This window comes from Geotrypetes seraphini, chromosome 1 (genome assembly GCF_902459505.1).
Source record: "Geotrypetes seraphini chromosome 1, aGeoSer1.1, whole genome shotgun sequence".
Classification (NCBI taxonomy): domain Eukaryota; kingdom Metazoa; phylum Chordata; class Amphibia; order Gymnophiona; family Dermophiidae; genus Geotrypetes; species Geotrypetes seraphini.
The window spans coordinates 135901890-135923746 of record NC_047084.1 but is presented as its reverse complement, the minus strand read 5'-3'; the positions used below and the strand labels follow the sequence as shown (position 1 = coordinate 135923746).

General features: G+C 39.2%; 1 protein-coding gene across 2 annotated transcripts in view; it reads left to right on the top strand.

The window, feature by feature from the left end:
* Positions 1-10160, top strand: part of SCLT1 (sodium channel and clathrin linker 1) — a 207738-nt gene extending 197578 nt beyond the window's left edge. For both annotated transcript variants that reach the window (XM_033939153.1, XM_033939143.1), the window contains exons 21-22: positions 3946-4041; positions 9162-10160. In XM_033939153.1, coding sequence (XP_033795044.1) covers positions 3946-4041; positions 9162-9224 — 159 coding nt within the window. In that variant the 3' untranslated portion in view covers positions 9225-10160. The remainder of the gene's footprint in view (positions 1-3945; positions 4042-9161) is intronic.
* Positions 10161-21857: the final 11697 nt, after the last annotated feature.

The following is a 21857-nucleotide window of genomic DNA, read 5'->3' as shown; positions in this document are numbered from 1 at the left end:
TGCACTCGCCAGTTTAGCGCCCGCTAAATATTAGTGCGTGCTAAATGCTAACGTGGAAGAGGAGGTGGCAACGGACTAAAGAAGCTGCCTAGACCGTGAGAAGGGAAAGGGTGGGGAAGGGAAAACGCTGCTGCTGCTGCTGCACAGGGAAGAGGTGTAGAGGGAGGGAAATGAAGAGGGAGGGAATGCTGCTGTGGCTGCACAGGGAAGGGGGGGGAGAGAAATGCTGCTGCATAGGAGGCTGGGAGAGAGACAGACAGATAGAAAGAAAGACAGACAGCGGGAGGAAGGGAGACAGAAAGAAAAGAAGAAAGACACAGGGGCAGGGAGAGACAGAAAGACAGACAGACAAAGGGGGCCAGGGAGAGAAACAGACAGAAAGAAAGATAGCGGGAGGGAGAGAGAGACAGAAATAAAGAAAGACAGACAGACATATATTCTAGCACCCGTTAATGTAACGGGATTAGTGACTAGTATTGTATAAAAAATAAAAACACTTTGATTGCACAACAGAAAGGCAGTACATGAAATCCCATTAGACTTTACCCCTAATTAAATCATGACCGATGAAGGTGACAAACCAAATAAAATTCAAATAACTGAAATAATCTATTTATTGAATTTAATAATCCAAGCAAATACAACACAAATATCTATATAGAAAATGTGATTCATTAATGTTTACCAAGGAAAACCAATCATTGAAGGGATCTTCTCTAAAAACCTAAGGAAATACTTTTCCCAATAGGAAGCAGAGCAAAACCCCTGGATAAAACTGTAAATACCACTTAACATGGACCATAGTCTGACCCCCACTGGGTTGGAGGCTCATAAAGGGACTTAGCCAAAAATAATTTGCAAAGCAGCATGGCAGTGAGCTATGACTGTCTGGAAAAGACATAATGAGCCCTTAGGGATTTCATCAAACACCTGCAAGGGAATTATTTTTTTTTTTAATCACCTCCCAGCTAGATAACCTAGGGAGTGCTTTCTTTTCTTTAGGCTTCCTTGATAACATCCTGAAGCATTCTAATACTACAGTTTAGGGAAAGGGGTGTCTCTTACTGAAATGCATTATGAGAAGCTAATCCTGGTCAGGTTTAAGTGCTAAAATATTAATAAAGATGAACTGATTTCTGGACCACCTAATCCACCTGGTTCTGAGCAGTTTCTAAATATCATGGCCCACAAAACAAAAATCAGGCTGAATTACAACATATTCGTAAAAACAAAATCACACACTAATACAGTCATATATTTTTAATTCCAAGAATCTTTTAAAAAGAAGAGTTTTCAATTTCTCCCTAATTCTAAAAGCAAATCATTCCAAGCTGAAGTTGAAAAATAGGAAAAAGAAGCCTTCCAGTGCTTGCTATATCTGAGACCAGTAGGCGATGGAAAAGAGTAGGAATTTGTTTTTTGAATACTCCAAAAGGCTAATCAAATAATCAAGTTAAACCCTAAAAATCCTCATAAACAAAACTCTAGCTTGTAGAGAAAGCCGATGAAGATTATTCAATAAAAGAGAAACTCTTTCATACTTAGAACACCTGACTCTGACTCTGCTCTAAAAGGCCTGTAACATCTAAGTTGTTATAATGGGGGGGGGGGCAGCGGCCCACTCTTCTTAGGAAGTAGCAAGTACACTTCTCCCTCTGTATTCGTGGCGGATGCAGGCGGACTATAGGCGTGAATATGGAAAAACCGCAAATAACTTTTATATGTTGTTTGCGGTTTTTAGAAAATGTCGTTTTTATTATTGAAACTGCGAATAACTTTTCTACTGTTATTTGCGGGTTTTGAAATAAGATTACTACTATTGAAATTCGCAACGATTCCCAGCAGCGATTTCAGGGCTTGGAGCAGGCAAGCAGCAATTCAAAGAGAATTTAGGGCAAATAGCAGGCAAGCAGCGATTTTCTCCATGCATGCTGGGAAGAAGCCTTTCTCTCTATGGATGCTGGGAAGCAGCATTTTTCTCAGTGCACACTGGGAAGCAGTGATTTTGTGGGAGAAAGCACGGAAGCAGCGATTTTCAGAGTGAATGGTAAGCGATAAACTTTTTTATCAGTACAGTAAAAGGAAAAAAACTTTGATGATGTAATTTTGGAGGGCGGAGTCAGCAGCTGAAAAATCGTGAATAAGCGAATCCACAGATATGGAAACCGCAGATTCGGAGGGAGAAGTGTAAAGACTTTGGAAACGGACAGAATTGGCCCTGCGATTTCTTTTAGAACCCCTGTCGCATGTCTTTTAAACATCTCACTCTCCGTACAGAGATCCCTGGAAAATGAATCCGCTGGAGATTCCATCTTCTCACTATGACTATGTTGTCTTGCATTTCTAATTTAGGGGTCCTTTCACTAAACGCTAATGCGTCCATTATAGTCTAGCAAAAACGGTTAGTGCGCCTTAGCAAAAGGACCCCTTATTACGTCATATAAAATGATATTTGATGAGGAAAGTCCCACTCTGAAATCCTGGTTCAGAAGTGTTAGTTTGTGTTTCAAATTCAACTATCCGTGGTCCGGGCTTTTAAAAACACAGCAGGGACTCTCTCTTATGTCTAGCTGTTGGGTGCTAACGACTCGTGTTCGAGTCCTAGTGACTTGATATGAAAACCATCAAATTTTCATGCCAGAATACGGAAGTAGATTGCTGGGCCTTCCTTCTGTGCAGTATAAATTCAATGTTGTGGCATCAAACGCGATCCTCCGTCTCCATCACGGCCCATCTGCTGCTGCCCAGATGGGGGATGGTACATCGTTAGTCTGACATCCCGCTGAAACCTGCTGGTAATGAGACTACCGATGGCATAGCTTTCAGCTTCACAGATGCGCGCAAGCCCATGTACCATGACTGGAGATATGTCTAGTAGTCCTGTAGAAATTAGTAGTAGAAGTAATAATAATAACTTTATCCTTATATACTGCTAGACCATGCCAGTTCTAGGCGGTTTACAACAAGAGAAACTGAAACGGTCAGCGAATTATACAGAATCATAGCAAGGAAGGGTTAATCTGCTAGCTGGGTTGGAGGGGAGTACAGGACAATCGAGCCATTGTGACATCACTGATGAGGTTGGCTCTTATTGGTGGAATGAGACATTGTGACATCACAATCTCAGCTCTGCTTCCCAAATTGGACTAAAACTCTTCACACTACTACTACTATGAATTATTTCTATAGCGCTACCAGACGCACACAGCGCTGTACAGAGTCACAAAGAAGACAGTCCCTGCTCCAAAGAGCTTACAATCTAAACAGGCAAGACAGACAAACAGGATGTCAAGGGGAACAGTTAATCTGCTGGATGGGTTGGAGGGCAGAGGGGAGTACAGGACAATTGTGACATCACTGATAAAGTTGGCTCTTATTGGTGGAATGAGGCATTATGACATCACAATCTCTGAATTATGACATCACAAGCTCAGCTCTGCTTCCCAAAGACTGAAACTCTTCACACTACTACTGTGAATTATTTCTATAGCACTACCACACACACACAGCACTGTACAGAGTCACAAAGAGTAAGAAAACAGTCCCTGCTCGAAAGAGCTTACAATCTAAACAGGGAAGACAGACAAACAGGATGTCATGGATACATTCAAGGGGAACAGTTAATGAGCTACCCATGTGGCCTTTAGTTTTTAGCTGTTTCTGTGCATTTTAGATACTAAGGAACCCTGTGTTTTACCTATGTTTTCTTGCAATCTAGAGCTTTTCATGTCAAATATAATGGCATTGCACTATATACAGGGTAGTGCAGGTACATGCCAGTTTCCTTGTTAGCTAAATATAAAATTATGTAATATATTTAATAAGTATATATGACAAATGCATTTTTTGTTTACCTTTGAAACATCTGTTGCTCAAAGCACTTACAAGGTACGTTAACCTGTTAACCAAATGTTGCATGAGTAACGAGGTCTTTCATTTCAACAGTATGAAAATTTAATGACAGAGCATCAGGAGAAAACCAGCAGACTTCAAAGACGGCTAGACCAGGCAGAACAGCGAGCAGCTTCAGCATTCCATCGGGTATATAGCAGGAAAACGCCATTTACAAAATCAGCATTATTACGTATCATTTGGATTGTGTTCCAAGTTGCTCAGTTATGTATTAAATTGCTTGTAGTGACGGAGGGGGGAGGGAGGGAAGGCACTCCAGTTGTGCAATAGTAACACGTGGAGGGGCATTTTCAATAGGATGTCTAAGTTTGAGTTTGGACGTTTTGGGAAACACGTCCAGAAATCCAGTAGAGAAAATGTCCATTCTCAAAGCAGCAAGACATCTGTTTTTTGAGAATGACCTATGTAGACTTTTTGGCCATTCTCAAATATAAACTTCTGTGGTTAGGCCCAAAACTGGACTGCCTTCCCCTCATTGTATCTCTGGATTCTGGGGCTTCTCTGCAGATCGAGTTCTCCCCTAAGATATTGGGAGTTCTTTTTGACTCCTCTCTTACTTTTAAGGATCAAATAAATTCTCTGGTTAAAAAATGCTTTTTCAGCTTTTGAATGCGGAGGAAGGTTAGATTTCTTTTCCATCAACAACGTTTTTCTGTTCTGGTTCAATAATATCCCAGCTAGATTATTGTAATGCTATTTATTTCGGCATCATAAAGATCTGTCTTCAAAGATTACAATTGATTCAGAATACCGCTGCGAAGTTGATCTTCGTAAAAAGCAAATTTGACCATGTGACTCCTTTGCTTTTGAGCCTTCACTGGCTCCCGGTTTATTTCTGAATTCCATGCATCGCTTTCAAAATTTTATATGGTTCTCTTCTATGGAACGTTTACAGATTTTCCTATGCAAGAGGTATTCAACAATTCAAACTCTCCCTCCCTTTCAGAAAAGGGATTAAAAGAGTCAAGAACTTTAGCAATTTTTTGGCTTTTAAATTGTCTCAACTATGGAATGAACTCCCTTTAATTTTGAGAAGCCCTAGTCCTTTTCAATTCTTTTGCAAATCTTTAAAAACTTTTTTATTTGCTAAACACTTTGCAAATTAATCCTGTCGAGCTTCCTCTGGTTGATGACCCGATATATAAAGTTAAGTTTTAGTTTAGTTCATAAAGATGTTTACATGAAAAACGCCCAAAAGCAAATTTTTCAGATGTTCAAGCAGTCAGCATTCTTAGCAAACTGTTCACAGACAGCTGAGTATTCCTCATCAGAGTAGAAGGATTACTGCAGAGAATGTCATATTAAAAGTCCCAGGTACAGATGTCACTTTAAACTATTGTATGGTGAAACCCTCCAAAACCCACCCGAATCTGACTATACCCACCAGTTTACCACAACAATAGCCCTTATGCCTGGAGGTGTCATCTTAATGTAGGTACAGTAGGTTTTGGAGGGTTCACCATACAATATAAGCAAGTTATAATGACATCAGTATCTGGGACTTTTAATGTGACATTCACTCACGGTATGTTAATAACACAAACCCCTTATAGCAAAATTGAGGAGGAGGAGAAATGGTTTCTAATTGTTCAGATAAATATTTATTTTTTATTTTTTACAAACATCTTGTGTTGACATCCACATTCAATTGAAAATACTATATGATTAAAGTAGAAATACAACAGGGGATAGGATGAAACCAGGGGATTTCTCTTCCTCATCAATTTTGCTATAAGAAGTTTGTGTTATTCACTGGAGTAACACTTGGGGCTCCTTTATTGAGCTGGCGTTAGTTTTTACGCATAGCACTGGGGGGGGGGGCAGCGACCGCTAAAAATGCTAGCGCACCTAAGTAAAAGGAACCCCAAGTGTGTCCCCTCTGCTCCATTGGCTCAAATGTGTGCATTGCCATCTGAAGCTGTGGGAAGGGGTGCTGAAAAGTTCTGAGCCCAACCAAGAATTTTGTTTCTGCAGATTGGCACCGAACAAAATAAGATCACACTTTTTAGCTACAGTGGCAAAATAACACTCCGAATTTAGAAAGTTAGTTGCTTGGGCTGACCCCCTCGTAATACTGGCTAGAATGTCCTGTTTTTTCACATCTTTGGGTGGTGGGAGGGGGGTCGGTCGGTGACCACTCGTCATCTGGTGAGTTTGGGTACATTTTTAGCATTTAGACACTTTTAAAATGGTTCTAGCTCCAAATGTCATGAATTTTTTCAACGAACTTTTACTCTGTTTACAAATCTCTTAATGAGTTTCTAGTGATTCTAATGAATTTTGAAAATTAATTACCAAGGGATATTATGCAATTCTAATGGGATTCAGCTAAGCACTTTCATATTTTTGATGAACATTGTTGATTTTGGGAGTTTATTAAGCCTTTATTTTTCTCATTCTTTTTTGAATGGTCTGAATGTTTGTTTTAGACTAATCAATTTCATAAAATCGGACTAAATGATGTATGGGGCAGTCCTTATTTAGACTTATTGTCTGCTGCTGGTCATCTATGAGTTACTGCCCGAGCCCATAGTCCCTCGTTTATATCATTTGATGGGCCTATACTGATGTCCATTATATTAATTTTTTCTTTATTATTTATATCTAATCAAGTCCAAACATGCTTACCATAAGGAACTAGAGTGTTAGCCAATTTCAGATTGGATAAAAAAAGAAGCCCAGGATGTTTTGTTAAAGGTTTGATTATGCCTGTCGAGTGTTCAAGTCCTAAGCCTGCCCAAATAACATGCCCCCTTAAGATTTAGACGCACTGGAGACAAAACGACCAGAAAGACATCTAGAAAGTCTGTTTTGAGAATGCCCACTTGGACGTTTAGACTAGTAAGACGTCCTTTGGACGTCTAACTTTTTTGAAAATGAGCCCCACAGTGTCTGGATGCGCATAGGGAAGAACCCAAATTATAGCTAGGTTTCACATGAGGAGGAAAAAGATCTAGATGTCATCGAGGGTAATGTGTTGGAATCTTCTGGTGCCACAGCAGCCAAAAAAGCAAACAGAATTTTAGGGTCGGTGAGGTAAATGCTCCAACGCTCATAGGAATTGAATGAGTGTTGGAGCATTTATCTCATTGGCTTGTGGTAAGAAGCTTGTCCACAGTTTAGTAAAACCCAGCGTTAGGAATTATTGGGAAAGGAATGAAAAACGAACATGAGAATATTGAAATGCCTTTGTATTGCTCTATGCCAGGGGTGTCAAAGTCTCTCCTCGAGGGCCGCAATCCAGTCTGGTTTTCAGGATTTCCTCAATGAATATGCATGAGATCTATTTGCATGCACTGCTTTCATTGTATGCTGATAGATCTCATGCATATTCATTGGGGGAATCCTGAAAACCAGACTGGATTGCAGCCCTCAAGGAAAGACTTTGACACCCCTGTCTTATGCAGTTTCTATACTGTCCTTTCATGTATTTATTTGTTGAAAATATTTCTTACAAAAGACTATCACATAAAATTAAAAACATACAACACATATTATACAAATATCAGGTCCTTCATGTATCTTATATATCAATTATCAGGATCACAAAAATACAAATCAGCATGGAAAAGAAATGATGTAACTTGCAATTTCTTATGTAGCAAACATTTTTCCCATCATCCTCTTTTACCACCACCCCCCCCCCCCCAGAAAATAGAAAAGACAGATGGCCCATAGTCTGGACTCTGATCACCCAAGCCATCCCTTCCATTAACATAGCATAAGTCTTTATTTATATACCGCGCAAATGCCTTGCGGTTCTAGGTGGTGTACAAAAAATACATCAAGAAAAATTGTTAGTATTTAAAGATAGATTAAACTGTACATAAGGCACATAGATATTCGCTATCTGTCCCAGATGGGATCACAATCTATGCTGAGCAGACTAAAAATGATGGTAGGAACTATATACAAGTAATAGAAAGGAGAAAACGATAAGAAAAACTCAATAAAAGAAAGAAAAAAATGGAATGGGAAGGAAAAGCAAAATGGAAGAGAAAATTAAGCTGAAGTAAAATAGAAGTCCAATTAGGCTCAATTCAGTGTAAGGCAACAGCAGGATACAATGGCCAAAATGACCCCTCAGTATTAATTTATCACTGGTCGAAGACGTTCTCAGGATCCCAACCGCAGGGAGGAGCCAGTGGCCAAAGACTGCAAGTAAAAACAAGGAGGCAGACCATAGAAGATCCACCGGCCACAAGAGCCGCATAGCATCTGCAGGCTCTCTCCTCCATAGCCTCTCCGATATCAGCTGCACTATTAGATCTCCCGACATCTTGTCCGGCCACAACTCCAGTAAAAGCTGGGAAAAGCAGCGATCTCCTGTCAGAGGCTACGATGGCTCGAAGGAGGCCCAAAGCAGACCTCGCCCCAACACAAAGGACATGGCCCGAAGCTGAGCAGCCATCTGAAGAGCACCCGGCACACCGCAGAAGTCTACCACCAATGTCAAGTGCAGCCTTCAACCACACACGTCTGTTATATTCCACACCCGCCTTGTTCTTAAACCTATTCAGGACTAGACTACGGACCTTAGGAGACACTGTATTTGTATAACAGCACCATGTCATTAGGAATGGAATTTCAGGTTGATTCTTAGAGCATGTCAATGATGCAATCCTTGTAATCATAAGAAAATCAGAGTTGCCATACTGGGACAAACCAAAATTCCATCAAGACCAGTATCCTGTTCCAACTCAGATTACCTGGCAAGATATCAAAGAGTAAAACAGATTTTATCTGCTTATCCTAGGAATAAGCAGTAGATTTTCCCAAGCCCATCTTAATAATGGCTTATGGACGTCTCTTTCAGGAAATTATTCAAGCCTTTTTTAAACCCCGCTAAGGTAACTAATTTCACCACATTCTCTGACATAATTACATGATGAGCAAAAGAAGTATTTTATCCAGTTTGTTTTAAATCCACTGCTCAGTAGCTTCATAGCATGCCCCTTAGTTACTGGGAACTATTTTCTCTTGAACCAAAGTTCCTATAGTATCCCATTGTTTGAATCAGAATTCTTGTTGGGTCTAGTACATGATGATTCTCTTACTGAGTACTTTTACAGCCATGGTTTATACTGCACCATATTTATTAAAGTTATATATTTATGTTCTGTATAGTGTATATATTTATTGAATGTATATTTTTAAAATATCTGTAGCACATGCTATTTTTCTCTTCAAATTTAAAAGTGATTTCAACAGAAAGAAAATGTTCTAATAATTCTCTCTTTTTATTGTAGCTGAATCAGGTTGCACATCAGAGGAGAAAAGCAGCCTCCATGCTGGACCTCGAGAACGTGTAAAACTCATCACATACCATTTGTCAACTGAACAACTATGAAGAAAGCTATCATCAGTGCCCAATCCTGCCTACCCTGGCATTTGTATTCAGGAAAAGGCATAGTTAGATTATGGTATTTTCACTGCAGATTAATGAGGGAGAGTAGAATTTCTTAGTAGACCTGAATTTAGGAAATTGTTTTTCCTCTTTGGTACATCTTTTTCTGAAGACAAGTGGGATGTTAAGTCTTCACAAGTGGGTGATGTCACCCTAGAGAACTCATTGTGGTGAAAAGGCTTCACAGCTTAAAACAATTTCTGGAAGCTTTTTGAGACTCCATAGCTCAGGTGCATTCCCATACTTTGTTTTTTCATGGGACTTCGTACAACATCCATCCCTTCCCATCACAGTATGTTTTTGTAAAAAAAAAAAAAAAGTAACTTTATACATAGCAATTTAGTCACATCCATGGGTCTCCATTCCTCTTAGAAGTCTTAAGTTCTTGGCTATTTTCAAGTTTTCTTCTTTGTATACGTTTATCTGCTAGCCACCCTTTTCTGTAGTTTGGCAGTTCATCCAGACCTTTTTATGTTAACATTCTGTTTGGTTTCATTACAGCTTTTTTTCTTATATGGCCCAGAAAAAGTTGTCGGTGACTTTGAAAAGTGTAGGTTGTGTCACGAGACCATATCATAGTAACATAGTATATGACGGCAGATAAAGACTTGCATGGTCCATCCAGTCTACCCAACAGTTACATTCATTATCAAGGCAATGTTAAACCAACAATCTGGTACATTATCACATTTTACTTGTTAAGTTCCCCTATAAAATGTCTTCCCCTCCCCCTGAGATATACAAGACCTGAACACATACTTGCTCATGATCCATCTTGTTGCATATGGACACAGAGGCCCAGATTCTCTAAAAGTGCGTCGCGATTTTAAGCAGCTGTAGGCGTCCTACAGCTGTCTAATCAGCCAATCGGGATGCACGTTTAAAAAAAAAAAAAATGCTCCCCAGGCAGGCCTGAAGGCGCCTCCGGGAGCCTAGGGAGACCCGCAAGATGCCTAAGGTCGTCTAAGGGCCTTAGGCGGGCCTTAGGCTGAACCTAGGCGGCCCTACGCGTCTCCCTAGTAGATGAGAAGCTTAAAAATGTAGGCCAGCAAAATGCTGGTCTACATTGTAAGTAAACGCGGCCGCTATACTTATCGCGGCAAGGGATCTCTCTGCCGCTATAAGTATAGCGGGCCGTGGCCCCTGACCGATCACTGGCAGGAGGGTGCCCAAACCCTCCTGCCTGAAGACGCACCCCCCCCGACACTACCGACCGCCCCCCCCCAACACTACCGACCGCCCCCCCCCGACTTTACCGATCCCCCCCCCCCGACAATATCGGTCGCTGGCAGGAGGGTGCCCAATCCCTCCTGCCCGAAGACACACCCCCCCCCGGCGCTAACAACCCCCACTTCACCAAACCTGTTCTTACAGATGGGTCTTGCACGTCGAGCAAGCAGGCATGCCTCGTCGAAATGAGGCGGGCCCGCCCCTTCCCGGCCCATCCCGCCGAAGCCTAAGGTCTGATTGGCCCAGGCTCTAGAAGCCTGGACCAATCAGGCCTTAGGAATAGTGGGTCCGCCCATCCCTACTAAGTCTAAGGTCTGATTGGCCAATCAGACCATCCCTACTAAGTCTAAGGTCTGATTGGCCAATCAGACCTTAGACTTAGTAGGGATGGGCGGACCCGCTATTCCTAAGACCTGATTGGTCCAGGCTTCTAGAGCCTGGGCCAATCAGACCTTAGGCTTCGGCGGGAAGGGGCGGGCCCGCCTCATTTCGACGAGGCGTGCCTGCTTGCTCGACGTGCAAGACCCATCTGTAAGAACAGTTTTGGTGGAGTGGGGGTTGTTAGCGCCGGGGGGGGGTGCGTCTTCGGGCAGGAGGGATTGGGCACCCTCCTGCCAGCGACCGATATTGTCGGGGGGGGGATCGGTAATGTCGGGGGGGGGCGGTCGGTAGTGTCAGGGGGGGGTGCGTCTTCGGGCAGGAGGGATTGGGCACCCTTCCTGCCAGCGATCGGACAGGCCGCGGCCCGCTATACTTATAGCGGCATAGAGATCCCTTGCCGCGATAAGTGTAGCGGGCCGTGTCTAATCTAACCCGATTCTCTAACCAGCATCTGTAACATGGATGCCGGTTACAGAATCGGGGTTTAGTTTAGGCCGATTCTGAATAGGACGCCTCTCCCGGGCGTCCTATACAGAATCAGGGCCTAGGTGTCTTGCGGGCCTCGCCTTCAATATAGGCGGCCTGCCTGGGGAGCATTTTTTTTAAAAAAACGTGCATCCCGATTGGCTGATTAGACAGCTGTAGGATGCCTACAGCTGCCTAAAATCGGGACGCACTTTTAGAGAATCTGGGCCAGAGTGTAGAAGTCCGTCCAACATCAGCTACACCATCAAAGCTAACTCTGGCCTGTCCCAATCTGTCTTTCCACATACTGGACACTGTCCATATGTCTGTCCCAAATCGGCTTCACTTCCCCACTGATGGGGCTTTGCTTCTGTGCATCATAAATGAAGTTATACTTGTTGGTTTGTTGAGTTGTGTTGATACCATCCTCTTTCTATTTATATCTATCCCATGCATTTTTGAATTCAATCACTGTTTTTGCTTCCACCACCTCTACAGGGAGGGCATTCCAGGCATCCACTGCCCTTTCCGTGAAAAAGTATTTCATGATGTTACTCCTAAGTACCACCCCACAACTTCATATCATGTCCTCTAGTTTCTCTGTCTCTGGAAAAGATTTGTTTGTAGATTAATATCATGTAAGTTTTTAAACATCTGTATCATATCGCCTCTGTATCTTCTTTCCTCAAGAGTGTACATATTCATGTATTCAAGCCTCTTCTCGTATGTCTTTAGACGCAGTCATAGTGTGGATATTCACAGTTGATCTTTGGAGTGCTTGGGACTTGGTTACAAATCCTCTTCATGTAATCTTTCACTTTGGATGGCCTAAAAAGGATTTTACGACTGAACAGCAAAAAGGTTCTCTGATTCATCTAAGCCTGATCCAACATTATTATTTATTTATTTATTTTAAAAATTTCTATACTGTTTAAAACTAAATGGTTTACATAATTTTAAAACAAAAACATACAAACAATCCTCAGAAATCATGTCTACAAAATAATACCATAGCTTGCATAGTAAAGATCATGAATAATTCATCAACTCTGCCAGAGGACATTTATTGGCTAGAAAAAGCATCTACAAATAACTGCGTCTTAAGTAATTTTCTAAACATGTACTTTTCATAATGGTCCAGGAGTAGCACCACCAAAAACTGGGAATGCAGCAGTTAGAAATGGAATGGAGACCTTGATCCCTCAACATTGAACATTGATAAATGCATCAGGATCAATGATCCACTGATGTGCTTGGAAGAGGAAGATTTGGTTTATTCTTCAACATCATACTGATGTCACATATTAAGTGAATGTGAAAAAGCATAGACATTGACCTTCATCAGATCATGATGTTGAAAGTATCCAGATAGTAGTGGCTGCCATATCTGCCATGTGCTCCTAAACAAAGGACCACTTATACTTTCAGTGTCATACAGAATGCATCTACCGCAAAGGACACAGAACCAAGCCACCAATATACCTTCAACCTTGGCATCATCAGTCTTTGAGGAGAAGCTGAATTGGATTGAGGACAGTTTGCTTGCTGTTTGGCTTGATTCACATGAATGGAATAGAAGTCACTAATGTAATGTAATGGCATTGAAGCAGGTGATCATGAACCAGTCCTCAAGACCTATGTTCTGCTTGGTGGTATTTCATTGATACTGGGGTCTTGAAGAACCTCAGGCTCTCAGCCACCCAATATTTCCCTAGTGTATCAGTTAATGTCAACAGTCGACCAACAGTCGAAGAAAATCGTCATTGAGGCCTTGAGTATTAGCAAAGCATAGATCCAGATTTCTCCTTTAGAGTATTTTTCTGGGTCATATTCAGAGCATTCCTTACATTCAGAATATGAACCAGCTGGGTTCTTTGAGAAGAAGGGTTCCACTGGTTTCCTCTCAGACCTCTTCTCCCTAGGAAAGGAGAAAATCCTCTTCTCTACTGAGTTCTTTTTTTTTTTTTTTTTTTTTTACAGAAAATGTTTGCCACCATGCCATTTTAGTTAGAGGAGAAGGAGACCAGGATAATGTTGATGGCACAGTCTACTGTGTCAAAAGAACTAAAACTGGTTCCTTGATGTCTTGGAGGAGGATTTGGTTTATTCTTCAACATCAAGCTACTGATGTTGCACGTTAAATGAAAATGAAAAAGCGTAGACATTGACCCTCAGATCATGATGTTGTAAGCATCCCGATATTAGCTGCTACATTTGCCAAGTGTTCCTGAACAAAAGGCCACTTGTCAAAGAAAAGGAGTGTGGAAAGCACATGGTCAGATCAATCTTTTGAGACTTTTTGTGTTTAAATTTTTATTGATTTTCAAACTTTGATAGTGCAATACAATTGGTAAATCATAAATACTGCATAAAATGCACTAACTATACAATTATTACATTAAACAATCATTTACTCCAATCCTCATCTTAATTATTAATACAATAATACATATGATGTGATTTCAATATTATAATTAAATATTTTAACTTCTCAACGTACATTTCCCTCTCCCCACCCACCTTCCCTGGATGTGTAAAGAATCTAATGAAAAGGGAAGAAACATGACCCTTACTGTAATGCAACAAAAGTAGTCAATGGACTCCATACATCATTAAAGGACTTACTAGTCCCCAAACGTTCCACCATCATTCTTTAATTCTTTCATACTTATATGTGGTACACACATTTACCCACCAAAAAGTATAATTAATCCTGTCATGGTTCTTCCAATTATGTGTGATCAGTTGAACAGCTATTCCCGTCATGATCAGGAAAAGGTGACTTTTATACATATTAAGCCTACTTTAGACAAGTATAATTTTTGAGACTTTTTGAGATTATGCCAAGAACTTCTACAGTGTCTATTGGAGTTTCAAGTTTATTGGTTTTTTAATATACCGACCATCAAACAAATATCTAGACGGTTTATAATATATCTAAAAAAAGATAAAAATAAGATAAAATATAAGGTATTAAAAATAAATATGTGTACATAAATAATATAGACTGGACAGACTTGAAAGTGAGGGTAAAGGGGAGGGAAGGGAAAAGTTACATGTTGAAGAAGAACATGTGACAGTGGGGAGACAGTGGGGAAGGGGAAAGAACATATAGGATGGGTCGCTTTATGAAAGCGGTTGGTTGAGATTAGAATGAGAAGAAAAAAAAAAAAAAAATTAAAACCAAAAAGGGAGAGTTTAACTTAGCCAAAGGCGTCACGAAATAAAAAAGTCTTTAGGCTTATCTTAAATTTGTCTAGATGAAGGTCGTCACGGAGTTGCTGTGGTAAAGAGTTCCATAATGTTGGAGAAGTTACTGCGAAATTTGTTTTCCGAGTATAGTAAAAGTCTTTTATAGAAGAAATGAAGAGAAGTTTTTGGTCGGTTGATCTTAGAGTACGAGGGGAGCATTGGGGAATAAGAAGTTTATCGAGAAATAAGGGTTGGTGAGAGTGTTTTATTTTGAAGGAGAGTAGAATGATTTTATAGATGATACGGTGGTTAACGGGGAGCCAATGAGCCTCTTTGAGAAGAGGAGCTTATATGTTTATTAAAAAACTTTCTATATCGCGCAACAACCTAAAAAGGATCCAAGCAGTTTACAATATATATTTCACATTCAATAAGAAAAGAACTCCATTTAAAAATAGAAAAGGAAAGAAAAAGTTGTGTTTTTGTTTTAAAATTCATAAAATACTATAACAATCAAAATCTCAATAATGACAATTCTAATAATAAAATTCTGTAACAGCCAAAATTTCAATAAATACAAATTGAAAATTTCATTTAAAAAATCAATTATTACATAAATACAGATTACAGTCCCAAACTCTCAAGTTTGCAAACATCAGCCTTTTCTTTTGACATGCAGGAGAAACTCATTTGCATGTTGTGATGAGGAGGGAATCTCTTTGGAAATATGGTTTAAAAAGGCAGTTTCTTATATTAAAGAGCACTCAAATGCCCCTCTAGCCTCTGACACCCCCCCCCCACCTCCCTTATAATTTTTTAAGCAGGACTTTACTATTCTTAAGTGTAAGTATCATTCACCCCTTCAGTCTCATCAAACTTAATAGAAACCTTGATCTTGGCTAAGATTGCAGAATGTTTTTCAACCAGACCCTAGCATGGAGTTTTTACTGACATTGGTTGAATATACGTTCTCATCATCCATTTCAGTTGAGTTGCCAGTATGGGGAGGTTAATGTTTTAACTATTGATCCATTATAACCTTCAGCCATTGGGTTCTGCAAATTGTCTGCCGTGTTGACAGACTATACCTATTTGAAATACCAGCATATTGCCCACTAGGTGTATCATGGTCAGTCTTTCAGGATCAGGAAATAATTATCAAAGAGCTCTTTCCTCTTTTAGTCCAGTTTAACAGTCAAAGCCATACACTAGGGAAAAGAGGGCAAGGATTGTTTTCCAAGTATTTCCTGTTCACAGAAAATGCATCAATTAATAAATACATACTTCATGAAAGTTCAATGGTTTCCTTGGACATCCTGATTCCCTTTCTTCAAAAATGAGACTGGTTTTGTTCTTTGGTCCTTAAAAGAAGCATAGTGTTCCCCCGCAAATTCGCAGTTTGCAAATCGCAGATGCACTCATTTGCAGTCTGCTCCGATCGCCTCTTCCTATAGTAAAGTCGGGCTACACCAATCAGGAGCTGCGTGTCAAAACAGCTCTGGATTTGTGTAGCCTAACCTTACTACAGGAAGAGATGGAGCAGACCGCGAGTGATTTTCTTTTTTTTTTTAAATTCTTTATTCATTTTCAAATTTACAATAAGTGTAACAATATATCCAAACAAATTAACAATAAATATAACACTTAATAATCATCAATGGTACAAATGATATGCTCTTATCTCCCACCCTCTCTTATCATATAATCAATACCTTATACAATATGTAACAATGAATTTACCCTCCCCTCCCCCCTTCATAATTGAACTTGTAAATTTAAGGGAAAAATAAAATAAAAATGTCATTGAATCAGTACAATACTTTGTAAATGGCTCCCACACATCTTGAAATTTCCTGAAAAACCCCTGCTGTATTGCAATAAATCTCTCCATTTTATAAACATGACATAAGGAATTCCACCAGAAATTATAATTTAATCTACTCCAATCTTTCCAATTATACGTAATTTGTTGAATGGCAACCCTAGTCATTATAAGTAATAATTTGTTATTATTTGTAGAAATCTGACTTTTTGCTCTCATTGCCATACCAAACAGCACAGTATCATATGATAATGCCACTGGGTTATCTAATAAACAATTAATTTGGTCCCAAACTGATTTCCAGAAATTCATAATAAATGGGCAATAGAATAATAAATGATCTAAAGTCCCTGCTTTGAGATGACAGTGCCAACATTTATTAGACTTAGAGCTATCCAATTTTTGTAACCGAACAGGGATCCATAATGCTCTATGTAAGAGAAAAAAACAAGTTTGTCTCATACATGCCGGCACTGTACATCTCATCCAAGTCCAAATTTGTGGCCATTGAGATGCAGTAATTTAGTGCTTAATCTCAGTACTCCAAATGTCTCTCAGACCAGTATTTGGTTTCTTTTTATTAAATCCAGTCAGCAATTTATACCACTGGGTGGCCTGGTGTCCCAAGAAGTCCGCCTGAAAACATAAGAACTCCATACTAAATTGATTATTAAGGTTTTTCCAGTCAGGGAACCCCACCTGAATGGCCAAATTTATGTTGCAACTGTGAAAATTCAAGCATTTTACCATTAGAAATAACATCATCTAATAGACGTATTCCTGCTATCATCCAATGCTTCCAGGCGAGCCTTTCTCCGCCAATTTGAATCTTGGAGTTTAGCCATATAGATTGATTTGTAGATTTGTGAATTGGAATAGTTGTTAAATTACTTACATAACGCAATGTTTTCCATGTATCAGCTAATATTCTGTTATCTTACTGTAACTAGGCATTTTGATACTGAACACATGGCAAAGGAGACATGAGCTGCCATTCAAGCCACAACCAATCTGGGAGTTTTTCCATGAGCTCTGGGAGGACCCAATACATACCCTGGCACAAAATATAGGCTTGATGAAACCTATAAAAATTGGGAAAATTTACCCCTCTCTCTGAAATTGGCCTTTGTAAAGATACCAAAGCAACTCTAGGAGCTTTACCTAGCCAAATAAATTTTATAAGAATACTATTTATTTTTTTATAAAAGGACCCTTGAAAATAAACTGGCAACATACCCGTCTGATAACAAACCACAGGCAAGACTATCATCTTAATAGTTTGGACTCTCCCCCACCATGAAAGATGTAAAGGATTCCATTGTTCACACATTTCTGTTACCTTCTGTAATAAAGATTTTTCATTTATTTTTATTGTTTCTTCCATTGTATTTTTAAATACTTTATTCCATCCTCCCTCCATAGAAAGGGAAATGAATCAAACAAACCTTTTGTATAATGGACATTGAGTGGAAGAATTTCTGATTTACTCCAATTTATCTTATAACCTGAAAATTTTCCAAATTTCTCAATCATTTCAAGTAAGCAAGGAATGGTTTTCTCTGGATTTCTCAAATATAGCAATATATCATCTGCATAGACTGAGACCTTATATTCCCGATCTCTAGGAGGAATACGCTGAATCTCATCTACTTGCTGAATCTATATATATAAAATCGAAGGTGTGTATGTATGTATGTGTGTGTGTGTGTGTGTGTGTATGTGCCGCGATCACGCAAAAACGGCTTGACCGATTTGAACGAAACTTGGTATGCAGATCCCTCACTACCTGGGGTGATATGTTCTGGGGGTCTCGCGGCCCACCTACACACGTGGGCGGAGCTACAAACAGAAAATCAGATTTCACCCATTCATGTCAATGGAAAAAATGTAAAAAGATGCCAACGCAAAAACGGCTTGCCCGATTTGAACGAAACTTGGTATGCAGATCCCTCACTACCTGGGGTGATATGTTCTGGGGTCTCGCTGCCCACCTGCACACTTGGCCGGAGCTACAAACTGAAAATCAGATTTCACCCATTCAAGTCAATGAAATAAATGTAAAAAGCTGCCAACGCAAAAACGGCTTGCCCGATTTAAACAAAACTTGCAACACATCTTCCTTTTCAGTTTAAGAGCTTGCAAATTCCAGTGAGACTTGCATTCTCTATCACAATCAACAAATCACAGGGACAGACTATTACATACTGTGGAGTGGATTTAAGATCCCCCTGTTTTTCCTATGGACAACTCTATGTTGCTTGCTCAAGGGTGGGTTCACCCAAGAATTTATATGTTCTTGCTCCTGGAGGTGAAACTAAAAATGTTGTTTATAATCAAGTTTTGTGTTAGTTGTATTGTATTCATTTTGTCAAATATTTCAATTATAATTTGAATATTGTACTTTTTATAAAGCTGTAAAAAAATAATTTCATTCACCACTATAAAGTATCTTTATTTGAATCCATTTACAGTGTTATTGCTATAATTAAATACCCGTGCAACGCCGGGTCATCAGCTAGTAGCTAATAACAAGGGTTCCAATACAATATCAAAAAGCAGAGGAGATCAGGGACAGCCTTGTCTAACCCCTCTCTGCAACCTAAAGCCATCTGAAAAATTATTATTAATATATAATTTAGCAACAGGGGAGCTATACAATGTTTTAACCATTTGTATAAATCCTGAACTAATACCAAACCATTCCAACGCTTGAAACATGAAGGTCCATTCAACACGATCAAAGGCCTTCTCTGCATCAAGGGATGTAGAAAAAGCCGGATCATTTAAGGCTTTTGATAAATTCAACTTATGCAAGGAAAGCCGTGTTGTTAGAAGAATGTCTGATCAACGAATCCAGTTTGGTTTATTCCAATAATAAAAGGGAGAGCTTTAGCCAAACATCTAGCCAAAGTTTTAGCTAAAAGTTTTCCATCAATATTAATTAAAGAAATAGGCCTGTAGTTTGAAACCAGAGTGGGATCTTTATTTGGCTTTGGCAAGACTATAGTTAATGATTCCGCCATGGTACCTGTAATACAACCATTAGTTAGTTGATTCTAATATAAATTTAATAAATATGGTAATAGGGTAATTTGGAATGATTTATAGAACTCTACTGTAAAACCATCTCCATCTGGAGCGGATCCAACTCTAAGGGACTTCAATGCTGCTTGCAATTCCTTAATTGATATTGGCTTTTCTAAACTTTCTTTTATATGCTCAGGAATTTTCAGTCCCTTAATTAAATTTAAAAATTCCAATCCATCCTTTTCTTTATCTAAATAAGGCTCAGAAGAATACAGATCTTTATAAAATTGTAAAAATTGTTTTAAAATAGAATCAATTTGTGTAAAAGCATTTCATTTTTCATCTTTTATCGCCACTACATTTGTTTTTTGTTTTTTTTGCTTTTAAATAATTTGCCAGTAATCTTCCTGCCTTATTTGAATTTGCATAATACAATGCCTGTTGAGAAAATAAATCTTTCCTTATCATTTTAGAAATCTCATATTTCCCTTTAGCTTTCAAGAGATCCTGTAAAATAGAATATTCCCATTTATCCATTAATTTTGATTCCAATATCTTAATTTCTTGTTCTAACCTGGAAAATTGATTTTTAATTTGTTTTTTAATATACGCCGAAAAAGAAATAATTTGGCCTCTTATGGTTGCCTTAAAAGCATCCCATAACGTCTCCACTGAAATATCATCCGTATTATTTATTTGAAAATAATGATTTATTTTTAACTGAATTTTCTCAATAAAATTTGGTTCTACAAGCAAAGCATTATCAAATCTCCACACAGATCTTCTATCCTGGTCACTCATTTTCATTTTAATCCACACCCCACCATGATCAGATAAAATAATTGGATCAATGGAGGCTTGTGATACTTGCTGAACTAATGCATTTGAAACAAATATATAATCTATTCTTGAAAATGATTTGTGGACATGAGAGCAAAATGAAAATTCCCGGTCATTAAAATTAAATATTCGCCATATCTTTTAAATCACAATTTTGAACCAAATTATCCAACCCTAATGATTTCATAATTCTGCTAGGTTTTTGTCCATTAAAGGATCTATAACAGCATTAAAATCCCCTGCCACAACTAAATTAGAAGCAGCCAGTGGTAACAATAATTGTTGTAGAGATTTGAAAAATTTAATTTGGTTCGAATTAGGTACATATACATTGAATAGCACCATGGTAGTATTTCCCAGATTCATGTCTACATGTATCCACTTTCCTAAAGGATCAGTAGCAATTAATTTGAACGTAGCATTATATCTCTTATTCACCAATATTGCAACACCTGCTTTTTTCAGCTGGGGCATAAAAGCAATGTTTCACCCAGTTTCCTTTAAGCTTTTGAGACTCTAAATCTGATAAGTGAGTCTCCTGGATGTAGCCTAAATCAATATTCTGTTGTTTTGTTGTTGTTTTTTTTAATATCATGTTTATTAAGACAAGAAACATTTGGACAGCCACTGCCCTCTACAGTACAAAAAACCCCAAAACATTACAAGTACTTAAAGGAACATAGCAGAGAACGTGTAAGTCCAAACAGAGAAACAAAATACGTTTTCATGAATATACAAAAAACATATGATTGGAATTGTAAGTGTACAAGAGTATGGGGTATCATACACCCGTAAAGGGCATATAACAAGCAGGAAGAGAGGACAGTGGACGGACCAGTGTCCCCCGCCAATAATTTCTATTGAGAGAAAAAACAGCAAAACTAGGATCCCCAAACGATCTTATCTTCATAACATACGTATCCCATTCAAGCAATTAAACCACCATGCATACCACAATTACACCACATTCATCTCAACAAACACCCACACATTTGTTTTGCCTAAGATAATATGAGCAAGATCTAAACGGTGTCCAAATATGCAAGAGCCAGCATAGGTCAGGGTATAAAATACAAGTTGTAACAGAAACCTGAACATAAATGTTCAATGCAGGGTTCATGTCTACAGTGCTACTAGGCAACCTGGGCTAAGGTGTCCCTCCAGAGTGAGCAATAAAGTTTCCAATGGGGCTGGGGTCGTGAGGCATATGTGTCCAGTTCAAAACGTGCCTGCAAATGCATCCGTGAGATCCACATACTGTATGTTGGTACTTCTTCAGCAGCCCAGTATTTCAGAATGAGTTGTTTGCCCAGAAGGATCACGTGTAAGAAGTACTTATGAACAGGAAAGTCCAGGCCCTGTTGTTTGAGATCAGTAACGTCCCCCAGCAGCAGTGCGGATGTATTCCAGGGTACCGTACACTGCAGGATTTTCGCTAAGTAGAGCTTCACAGAGTCCCAGAAAGCAATGTTACTTACCGTAACAGTTGTTATCCAGGGACAGCAGGCAGCTATTCTCACTAGTGGGTGATGTCATCAGACAGAGCCCCGGTACGGACGTCTCACAAGCACGTGTTGCTTG